Raw genomic sequence first — 11,900 nt, 5'->3', positions numbered from 1 at the left:
ACTACGCGATATTCAATCTTCACCTCTACTCTGCGGTTGAGGCATCTAATCTTAAAGGAGAAGGATTGGTAGTGGCTTAACTGAGTCTACGAACGAGAAGGGAAAAGCCCATCGCTTCATGGGCCACTCTTTTTCTATGAAGGCAAAGACCATTTCGAAACTACCTTAGAAGAGGTAGGAAATGAGAGGTAGTGCCTGCTCTCGTGGCTTCCCTATCTCTTCTTATGATGCTTCTACCAGTAGAGGTTTCAATCGTTCTTCTTTTGAAGGAGAAAGATGCCTTATGCATGCATTGGCCCATGGCATCTTTCTTTATTTACTGGTCAGATGTCAATTTTATCCCATGATTTTTCTTTCTATTTGCCTTATCAAATAAGAAGCGTAACCCTCAACAAAGGCGACTGCTTAAACAAGGGCTACTATCTCTCCTTCTACTTCCCTTTCCTTTCTTAAATGGGGGGAAGATTTGATATGAGATTATGAAAGATCTCATTCAAGAGGTCTTCTCCTTTCCTTTCCCTTCGCCTTCGTCAGTTAGGCTATGAAAATTGATTGTGAGTGAACCGCTTACCATTCAGACTGATCTGAGAGACAGGTCGAGGTGTGGAGTTTCTTTCTTGCTTTGGCTAGTTCCACTGTCTTATGAGCTAATCAACTTTTCATTTGTGGTTAGCTTCAGAAACTACCCTACAGAACGGTGGAGCGTAACCTTTCCAGGAGATCGATACCCCGATCTCGCTTAACTAATAAGAAGATAAAGTGCTTAAGATTATTTAAGAAGAAGCTACTCCAAATTTGGCCTTTCTTGACACACACAAATTTTGATTTTTTGAAGGTCATGGCAAAGGACCATTAAGAAAAATATTTTTCTTGATGCAATGGTTTTCTTGACGGTCAGGACTATTAAGAAAAGACCCCTTATTTTGTGGCCACATGAAAAATAGTAAAATATGTGAGTGTTTGGGTTGGGCTTTCGTTGATAATAAAAAATCATCAAGAAAAGCATTGCTTGATGGACAATACATATCAAAAATACCATATTACTTGATGGTCATTGCCCATCAAGTAATCGTGGAAATTCTTTTTGAAAAGTTTTGAAAAGTAATTACTTGACATTTTTGAAATAATTTGAAAAATAAATTGGTTTTTAAAATGGTTTCCTTGATGGGCATTAGCTATCAAGGAAAACGTATTTTAATGGGCAATGCCCAAATAATTTGAAAAATAAATTGGTATTTTACTAAGGTTTTCCTTGATGGTCCCAATTTTTTGAAATTATTTCCTTGATAGCCAATGCCCATCAAGAAACATCTAAGAAAATGACTCTTTATCTAATATATAATTCATCTCTTTTATCGATCTATTAAACTTCTAAGATTCCATTAAATAATATATTTTCACATTGTATTGAAAACATATTTTCCATATGGTTATAAATTAATAGTTTTACAAATAAGATTTCTCGAATGCCAAAAGAATAAAATCACACTTGCAAAAGGCATGTGTTCCATCAAGAAACACCTTAAAAAAAAAACTTCAACTAAATTAGGTCACGTAATTCTGGCAATTACGTCACGTAATTCCATTGCTCGAAAGTCACCGAAAGTCTGTTGCTCGACATCATGAAACTTCACCTCTCGAAGGTCACAATGCAATTCCGCCACTCGAAGCTCCATTCACTATGTGCCGTCGTCTGCCCTTTGTTCATCAAAGTAAATTAGTATTCAAATATATATGTTCGTCAAGCACAATGCTACTAATAAATGTAGTATTCAAAACCCAGATTCTTGATTCAGTAGGAGAAGAATGCATCTTTTAATTACTTGTTATTTATTTATTTTATTTTACTTTCCTTCTATCCGATGCTAAAATTTATGTGCGGTTGTTAGATCATTCAATTTGAAGATCTTTTTTGTTTTCGCCATTCTCCCCGAAGTACCTTTCTTCCATTTTTTCATCTTATTTATTATTCACAACATTTTTTAAATTGTAGTGCTCGATATTCAATTGTAACAAAATTTTAATTGTTGCTAAGAATTAATTATACAACCACAAGATATGTTTTTTTGACACAAAATTAAAAAAGAAAACAAAAAAACAAGTAAAAATTATATACTATTATTTATTTAATATTTTAAAACCAAAATTTTAAATAAAAGTTTAATTAAAGAAAAAAAAGCAAACTAAATTTCTAAAAAAAAGAAAACTAAATTTCAAAGATTTCAGTATGCCGCTTGAAATTCCATTTTCGATTTTGTTCAATTATCTCCCTCTCCCGCCTTCTCTATTTTTCATCCCCCAAATCTCTAACTCATTTGTGTGGTGCTTCAAGTTCATTTTTTCTTCTAAATATCATCTCTCTTGTTCTCATTCTTCTTCCTAAATTCTAATTACCTTGAGAATGGGTGCATTGGTTAGATTTTCTTACGTGGACGATCTTTGTTTGTATGTTATTTTGTGCGGAGTAATAATTGGGTGCAATTTGGTATGCACATCTTTCACCAAAAAGAATGGTTGCAGTTCAGTAGGTTGCACTCATGTTTTGTTTGCTACGTGTTTATTTCGGTTTTTTGCATGCTTTGCTCTCTAAGACTATCGTCTTTATTATCTTCTATATATCTTAATTTCTCTCTTGCATGGATATTGATGGAATAATTGTAGATATTAGAGGTGCAAATCTGAGCCAAGGTAATTTTCTGTCTTTTTTTTTCCTGTTATATATATATTAAAAGAAGAAATTAGTATTTGTTATTGTAATTGAACCAATTTGAGATTTGAGTGGATTGCAATGAATATGCACCAAAGTAGTTTTCTTTCACTTAATAAGGAAGAAACAATACCTTAAATAGAATGACATGCATGCGACTCTACATTTTCATTATATACACAAAATTAGCCTTCAATCATTACTGTTGTTCAATTACGTAATTGTGCTACTTCCACCACCAGCATGAAATTAGTCTCCTTCGTAAGTAATAACAACGTTTTGTAATCTTTTTTCCTTTCTCATTTGACTTAATTTTTCTTTTTTAGTATTTTCAATTTGTAGTTTCTCTATTGTTGTTTACCTCTTTCTCATCATTATCCTTATTTCAAGCAAGATTCACAACAATTTTCTCCTCTCACGATTGTCAATTCAAACATTTTTTTTTATAGATTAAGGTAATAACAAAAAACTCAATTTTAATAATTCTTGTTGTCTTGATCATAAAATTCGATTGAGAACAATAAATAGTTGAATGTCTAACGAACAAGCTCGTTTTATTGGTCCTAATGTGTTTTTTTGGTTATAGGATGAAGATGACAAAGGTGGGAAAAGAACATGCGACTAAGCTATTGGTCTCTCAAGTCAAAATTTAGAAATCATAAAAAGAATTCAAATTAAATAATAATTTTTTTAGGTAAACATTTTCTATTCGGCTTATTTAATCTAATAATTGTACAACATCCTCGTGAGTTGATGATATAGTCATAATGTATAATTGTCACACGGTCTTATTATTCAAATGTATGCGTGTCCCTATGTTTTGCTAATAGAAATAAGTGAAAATACTGATTAGTTTCAAATTTGAGGAAGAACTCATGATATTAACTTTTGGGTGGATTCCAATGTTGGGTATAATGACACCAAGAAATGAGTATTGACATACAAAAAATACACCTTTTGGATATGCCTATCATTGATTAGGAGGCTCATTCAATTGTGGAAATGAAATTGTATATTTATATGCTGAATTTTATTATATTTGTAAAAGAAAGTGATACATTCATGGATTGAAACATCAATTGTTGTTTAATATCATAACTGAAAAAGCACTAAAAAAGGTTTCTCTTTGGATTGAGATCTTACACTAGATATACTTTTACATTGGTTGGTAGGAACCAAGCATTTTATGTGGTTTTTGAAAATTGTGTTTTTCCTTTGAATGTTTTACAATGTCTTTCATCTCTGTTTCATAAATAAAAGAGTTGAATTTTTAAGCATTGAAACAGTTAACTGTTCACCAGGGACTAGTGATCTTTGGGTCAAGTACAATTAGGCATCTTTCCAAGTGTAAGGTATTTTTCTGACTTTGTATCTTCAAAACCAACAACTATTCCACAATAATCATTTTTGCTTAGATTAGCTTGAGTGTATCGTGATGCTTACTTTACTGATGTATTGAATGACTGTCTTGTAGTTATGGTAGTTACTTACACTACAAGAGACGTGGGTACTCCCGACGCACAAATACGTCGGCGAAAATGCAAAGCACGTCGGGAAAGGATATCCCGACGTACAAAACGACGTCGGGAAGAACGTCGGGGGAAATGCGTCGCGAGAGGCTTTCCCGACGCCGATTTGGTACGGCGTCGGGAAAGGCTTTCCCGACGCCGTGAGATGCGTCGGCATCGACGGCGTCGGGAAATATTTTTTATATATATTTTTAAATATTTTATTTTTACTTTTTTCCTTATAATATTTTGCTCAAACATTCACAATGATGTTCGGATTGCTCAAAAAAATTTGGCGACGTTTTGGATTAAATTAATAAATATACAAACACAAATTAAAAAATAGAATTAAAATTAATAATACGAATAAGTTGACTACAAGAAAATATAGTTCTCAATATACAAAAAACATAAACATAAGACCCAATCTCCCAACGAGGTGCGTATGCGCGTCATTCTACACCTTCGGTCCTAAAAATGGTATAAAAATAACTAAGTTTAATACATAATCATATATTGCAAAAACTTAAGAATAATAGAGACATATACGACGTACCGCAGGGCTAGGGATCATGTGGTGGTCCCTGTTGTGCACGAGTTAGGTCTTCAATCATCTTTTTCATAGCTTCCACTTGTGAAGCTAATGCTTGGTGATTTCTATCTTGTACTTCAATCCGTTCCAAAGCTTCATGAAGTTTAGCTTGTAATTCAATCTCTTTTTGTGTGGACTGCGAACAAGATGTCGACGAACTGCTTGCACTTGCCGTTCTGCGGGCCTTCGGCTTGGGTCCCCAACCAAGGCCTTTTGAGTAGCCTGGTCGTCTACCCAACACCTGATCGCATATCTCATCCTCAGAGAGTGGCTGACTACCCTCTGGGGTAGGCTGGGATTGGAGTTCCAGCATTTGATTCTGCAACAAATTTAAAAATTATGTTAGGTAACGCGCAAAAATATATAATAAAAGTGGATAATTAATAAGGGTATAACTTACATGCGCATCCTCGGCGGCCTGCGACACGAATGTCCCAGCTCGAACGTGTGTTTCCCGGAACAGTTCCACACGATCGACCGGCTGCCCTCTTCTTTCAGCGAGCTCATACTGTCGTTGTAGAAACGACTTGGACCCGCTACTATGATTGTAAGGCTGCTTCTGTCTAGCAGCCTTGTTTGTCCGTGATTGCTCCTGCATTAAAACAATTATATTGTTTATTTCTTATACATATAAAAACTTGTTATCATAATTAATCATGACAAATACCTGGAATGCACGGCTGATATAATGGTCGCAGAGGAAGTGCCAATCCTCATCACGTCCAACCAATGCGTTTGGTGGGTTGGCACGAGCCTCCTCCGGGTCGCTGTACTTTTTGAAATGTTTATGACAGTCGGCCCGGAACTCTTTAAAGGTCGTGAGCATCTGATGCTCAACAAACCTGTTCATTGCTTGATCATTGAAATCAAGCACAAAGAATCGCTGCACATTACAAACATAACACATTAGATTGGTTAAAGTTAGATATGTTTCAAATGAAATCATATATAAATGTGTAGTGCATTTAATTACCTGGAGGTCGCCCTTGACGACCTCAATGTATTCTCTCCCAACGTCCGTCCACTTAAGACAGCGGACGGGAAATGTCTTTCGCACGCACACGCCTATCGCTTGGCTGAAGCGAACGGCGTGTGGAGAAATAGGCTTCTCCGCTCCAGGGGCGATCGTCATCGGAATGCGCCCATTTATTGCAATGTGGTGCTCTAACTCCAAGAGTCGAGACTGCGCACGTCTCCTAGGAGTCGGAGTCGTTTGTTGAGAAGAAGACCCTGCTCAATAAATAGACAATAAGATATAAAGTTAGGAACCCCTACATGAAATATTTGTAAGTTAAAAATGAATAAAATTCTTAGACTCACCCGTATTGTCGCCCACAGATGACGACCCTCCCGCAATGTTATCTAAATCCTCCTCAAACTGGAGGAACATATCGTCCGTCTCCATAAAACTTGATCGTCGATATGACATAATGACTATGGACATATAAAAAACAAACATTCAATAACCAAATACAAACACATAGCTAGAATCAAAATATATAAACTAGATATAAATATGTGCATACGTGGTTTAATTTGTCACTATAATTCCTCATCGCTTGCATGTGACAAGTGTTCATCCACATCGTCGATGAAGTCGTCAGTGACATGACGCACAACCGGTCTTTCAACGATTGTGGGATCAACGTCATTTCTGCATAGAGTGTCATCCTCGATGTGGTCATCCACTTGGTGGCTTACAACAACTTCTACTATATTAATATGGTCATTCTGAACATCCTCCACTTCTGGCACGTCCCAAATACGCTTATTTTGGATGACTTGCACAACTTTCCAATTGATACCATTTTTTGGATCATCTACATAAAAAACTTGATGTGCTTGAGTTGCAAGAATTACAGGTTCCTCCGCGTACCAAAATCGGGATGTGTTGAGAGATTTGTACCCTACTTCAATGTGTGTCGTTCTTTGACTTTTGTTTACGTCCGTGTCATACCACCGACACTTAAATAGCCATACATTTCTTCCCAACGGATATTGTACGTGCAACACTTCGTCCAGAACACCGTAGAAATTATTGTCTCCAGTTCCACTTGCATCGCTTTCACCAATGACCATTATTCCACTATTTTGAGTAGTACGTCGAGAATCAAGTTCAATAGTGTGAAATCTTACACCACCAACGATGCATCCATTGTAACAATGAACGTCAAAGGATGGTCCCATCGCTAGTGAGAAGAAATCATCAGATAGGTTTGCAGACTGACGCAGTTCTAACACCTGTGCTCGAAACCATTCAGGGAATGCTCGTTCATGTATTTTATACAAATCCATAGAAGTTTGAGCATGTCGACGTTGGAGCCTCAAATGTTTCCTAATAGAGATGAGTTTAATTTCTGTAAGAACAATATATAACAAATATTTAAAAATTACAAAGATGATGAATATGCTTACTTGCGATACTCTAATATTTCGTCAGCATTATTCAGTATGTACCAATGGAAGAGTCGTTTCTCTTCCTCTGATATAGCACAAACACTTGATGCACCTAAAGGTCGTACTTTCTGCTTGAAAATTTCAAAGTCACCAATTACCTCGTTCTCTACAATGGTATCATCATTTCGCTCATCTCTTGTGAATCGAGTCTCTATACCACGTAGGTAACGTGAACAAAAGGTACTAGATTCATTCATGATATAGCCTTCTGCAATTGACCCCTCAGGACGTGCTTTGTTTCTAACATACTGCTTTAACGTTCGTAGACTCCTTTCAATCGGATACATCCAACTATAAGAAACCGGACCAGTAATCTTCGTTTCATATGGTAAGTGAACGACAAGGTGCACCATAACGCTAAAAAAGGCAGGTGGAAATATTCTTTCCAACTTACAAAGTATGATTATGATATCTGCTTGCAATCTGTCTAGATCACTTACTCTTATCGTTCGGGCGCACAAGTCACGGAAAAAATTACATAATTCGGTTATAGCAGTGTATACGTTCTTCGGTAAGAATGCTCGAATACCAATTGGTAGCAGTCGATGTAATAAAACATGACAATCATGCGTTTTTAGTCCTGATATTTTCCCCTCTCTTTCATGCACACATCTCGATATATTGGAAACAAATCCATCGGGAAACTTAACTGATTTCAGAAACTTACAAAACTCTACTCGTTCACTGGTAGTCAACGTGTAGCTCGCATGTGGCTTCACCAATCGGTTACCCACTTCTACAAGATGTAAATCCTTTCTTATCTTCAGATCTTGTAAGTCCAACCTAGCATTCGTGGTATCCTTCGTTTTCCCTTCGATGTTCAATTTCGTACCAATCAAATTGTCACAAACATTCTTCTCAATGTGCATTACATCAAGTTTGTGACGTAACAAAAGTCTCGACCAATAAGGAAGATTGAAAAAAATACTTTTCTTCGTCCAATTAAGAGCTCTCTTTCTTTTCTTATCCTGTATTGAAGGATGTTTACTCATAACTGGAAATTCCAACTGATCTAGTTGTTCTAATATTTCATGCCCATTCATCACCATAGGAGGAGCCTTACGCTCTACCTTTCCATCGTGTAGCCTACTTCTACGCCACACGTGATTCTGTGGAAGATAGCGTCTATGTCCCATGAAAGATATTCTACCTCGTATCCCGAAGGACGATCTATCACTCATGCATATAGGACATGCCTGATACCCCTTCGTACTCCACCCTGATAGGTCACCATACGCCGGGAAGTCATTAATCGTCCACAACAAGGCTGCGTATAGCTGAAAGAACTGACCTGTAAGAGAGTCATACGTACGCACCCCAAAAGTCCATAAGTCTTTCAATTCCTTAATCAATGGTTGGAGATACACATCAATTTCCCTACCAGGAGATTTAGGACCGGGTATGAGCAATGACATAAAGAAATTTGTCTCTTTCATGCATTTCCATGGTGGCAAATTGTAAGGAAGTAACACAACAGGCCACATACTGTACGAGGTACTCATTTGACCAAATGGGTTAAACCCATCTGAAGCCAAGCCCAAACGCACGTTTCGTGGATCAGAAGCAAAATCAGGAAATTCAGAATCAAAGTGCTTCCACCCCTCTGCATCAGCTGGATGTCTCAACACATCATCTGTTTCAACACGTTTGTCCCTATGCCATCTCATGTCAGCAGACCCTTCCTGCGATACAAACAAGCGCTGTAATCTAGGTACTAAAGGAAAGTGGCGCAATACCTTATGCGGAATTTTTTTCCCTCTATTATGATTAACCTTGTACCTAGCCTCGCCACATGTAGGACAATGTTGCAAATCAGCAAACTCTTTCCAATACAATACACAATCATACTTGCACGCGTGAATAGTCTCGTATCCCAAGCCCAAGTCACGAAGTTTTCGTTTTGCTTCATAAAATGAACTAGGAATAGTACTATTACACATTGGAAACGCTGCTCTTAAAAGTTCTAACAACATGTCGAACGACTTGTTACTCCAACCATTTATAACTTTCGCATGCATCAACTTAACCAAAAAATTCAACGACGAAAATTCAGAACAACCGGGGTACAACTCATTACGTGCTTGATTCAATAAGTCCTGAAATATATTATTTGTTGTATCTTCATCTATATTTACCCCAACATTCATCGCCATTTCATCTTCCAAACGAAATTCCTCTATTTCCTCTTCATGTTCAATAGGGGCTTGTAAATCATTTAGCATACCAAAGATATCACCTTCTTCATTAAATTGTGTACTACTAGTTCCTTCATTAAAAGGATTACTACTAGTTCCTTCCTCAAAGTTTTCTGTACCTCTATAGCTTAATGACTCTCCATGATACACCCATTCTGTTTAGTAGGGGGATATTCCTATAGTCAGCAGATGTCTTTCCACACCCTCTAATGAGCTCCAGTTTAAATTCAAACATCTCTTGCATGGACACCTCAATCGTCCGTAAGCATCAACGTGAAATTTGGCAAATTCTAAAAATTGGGTCACTCCATGTCTATACTCAAGGGATAACTTATTTCTAAGTTTCATCCAACCCTTATCCATAACTGCAGGATAGCCAACACAACCTAATTATTAACAACACAATACTTCAAAATATCTTCACATCCTACAAACCCCTCCAAACTACAAAGGCTACCATAACTGCAGAATAGCCAACACAACCTAATTATTAACAACAAAATACTTCAAGCTATCCTAACTACCACCCCTTGATACCAGCAAATTCAAAACAAAAAAGGCTACCATAACTGCAGGATAGCCATCCCAAACATAAACAAATTCAAAACAAAAAAGGCTACCATAACTGCAGGATAGCCATCCCAAACATAAACAAATTCAGAACAAAAAAGCTACCATAACTGCAGGATAGCAAAAACAAATCTTAACACACATATTACATTCCCAATTCAATTTAACTATTAACTCCCCCCCCTCCAATTTCAATTTTTCATTCAACTATAAATTCCCCCCCCCCCCCCCCCCCAATCTCAATTTTCAATTTAACTTAAACCCCCTCCCTCCAATTCAATTTTAAATTTAACTATTAACTCCACTCCCCCCCCCTCCAATTTCAATTTTCCATTCAACTATAAATTCCCCTCCCCCCCCCCCCCCCCCCAATTTCAATTTTCAATTTTCAATTTTCAATTCAAATATAAACCCCCCTCCCAATTCAATTTTCAATTTAACAATAAACCCCTCCCCCAATTCAACCCCCCTCCCCCCCATTCAATTTTATTCAATTTTCTAAAACAAAAATCCTAAACCATTCAAATTTCAAATTTCAATTCAACTACAAATTACACACACTCTATACAAAAATACATTTAACAAACAAAAATCTATTCCAAAAGAAAATCCTAAACTAATTTTCATAAAAAATAACCCTAAACTAATTTTTATCAAAAAAAAACCCTAAAACATAAACTTAAACTAAATAAATTTACATATTTCACTTACCTAAAGTGGCAGACGGCGACGAGGAACAACGGCGAGGGCGGTCGGCGACGGACGGCGGCGGAACAAAAGGAAAGAACGGCTGCGGCGACTTCTTCTTCTTCTCCTTTCTTTTTCTCCTCTCCTCTCGGCTTCGGTTCTGTGAATACAGAACTGAAACAAATTTAAAGGGGATTTCCCGACGCAGTCATGAGGCGTCGGGAAATCCCTTAAAATGCTTCGGGAAAAGGGGAATTCCCGACGCTCATTAAACCCCTTTTCCCAACGTTTCACGCGGCGTCGGGAAAAACCCCTATTCCCGACGCCGCTCCCGACGCACTGTGCACGGCGTTGGGAAAAGCCCCTTTTCCCGACGTATTCTTGCCGACGCCTTCGTGGTGCGTCGGGAAAGATTGTTTTCCCGACGCATCTCCCGACGCGTTGTTGAGGGCGTCGGGAAAGCCCTTATTCCCGACGTTCTTTATGCCGACGTGATTTTCGGCGTCGGGAATGCTCCATTTTCTTGTAGTGTTAGATATAAGTTTAATGTAAGTAATGCAACTCAAGGGTTTTACACATTTTATTTCAATTTCATTTATTTGTAAGTTGTCTCGTTAATATAGTATGTTTCATCTCATTGCTTTATATGCTTAGAGTAGCTTGTGTGTATCATGATACTTACTTTTGTGATACATTAAATGACTATCCTTCAGTTATGGTGATCACTTAGATACTTTGTTATATGATTTTGTTAAGGTGATTTATCTCATTAATTTCATTTAAGTAGGTTATAACACAATGGATAAATCGTGGATGATAAAAGATAGATTGTCTAAGGACCATGAAGAAGGTGTTGATCATTCTATTAAGTTTGCACAAAAACATTCAAGTGGCAGAACTTCTAGGACGCGATGAGAGTTGATTACTTTGACTTTTTGGGATGCTATATATGATACATGTTCTTTATTTCAATGAACCAATCCTTTTTATATTTATATATAGGTTTATGTATATTGTGATATGATGTCAATTTCTATAGGAATATGTCTTATATGATCCTATTTGTTAGATACTCTTTCTTTTTTGTAGAAACATTGGTTTACAGTTGATTAATGAAAAATAATTAGTTTATTTAATCAATGTCTAGTAAGTTTATGAAATATATGTTACTTGTGTTTCGATTA

The 11,900-nt window shown here is 36.9% G+C and overlaps 1 protein-coding gene across 1 annotated transcript in view; it reads right to left on the bottom strand.

Annotated features, from left to right (window-relative positions):
* Window positions 1–4,550: 4,550 nt before the first annotated feature.
* LOC127150064 (uncharacterized) overlaps window positions 4,551–11,900 on the bottom strand; it is a 97,511-nt gene continuing 90,161 nt past the window's right edge. The window contains exons 3-7 of the mRNA XM_051086823.1: window positions 5,781–6,037; window positions 5,475–5,690; window positions 5,208–5,399; window positions 4,772–5,126; window positions 4,551–4,686 (exon numbers count right to left, since the gene is read on the bottom strand). Of these exons, the coding sequence (XP_050942780.1) occupies window positions 4,779–5,126; window positions 5,208–5,399; window positions 5,475–5,690; window positions 5,781–6,037 (1,013 nt within the window). The 3' untranslated portion in view covers window positions 4,551–4,686; window positions 4,772–4,778. The remainder of the gene's footprint in view (window positions 4,687–4,771; window positions 5,127–5,207; window positions 5,400–5,474; window positions 5,691–5,780; window positions 6,038–11,900) is intronic.

This window comes from Cucumis melo, chromosome 6, assembly GCF_025177605.1.
Source record: "Cucumis melo cultivar AY chromosome 6, USDA_Cmelo_AY_1.0, whole genome shotgun sequence".
NCBI classification, from domain to species: Eukaryota; Viridiplantae; Streptophyta; class Magnoliopsida; order Cucurbitales; family Cucurbitaceae; genus Cucumis; species Cucumis melo.
Note: the sequence above shows the minus strand (reverse complement) of the source record. Positions and strands in the feature narration are given on the sequence as shown.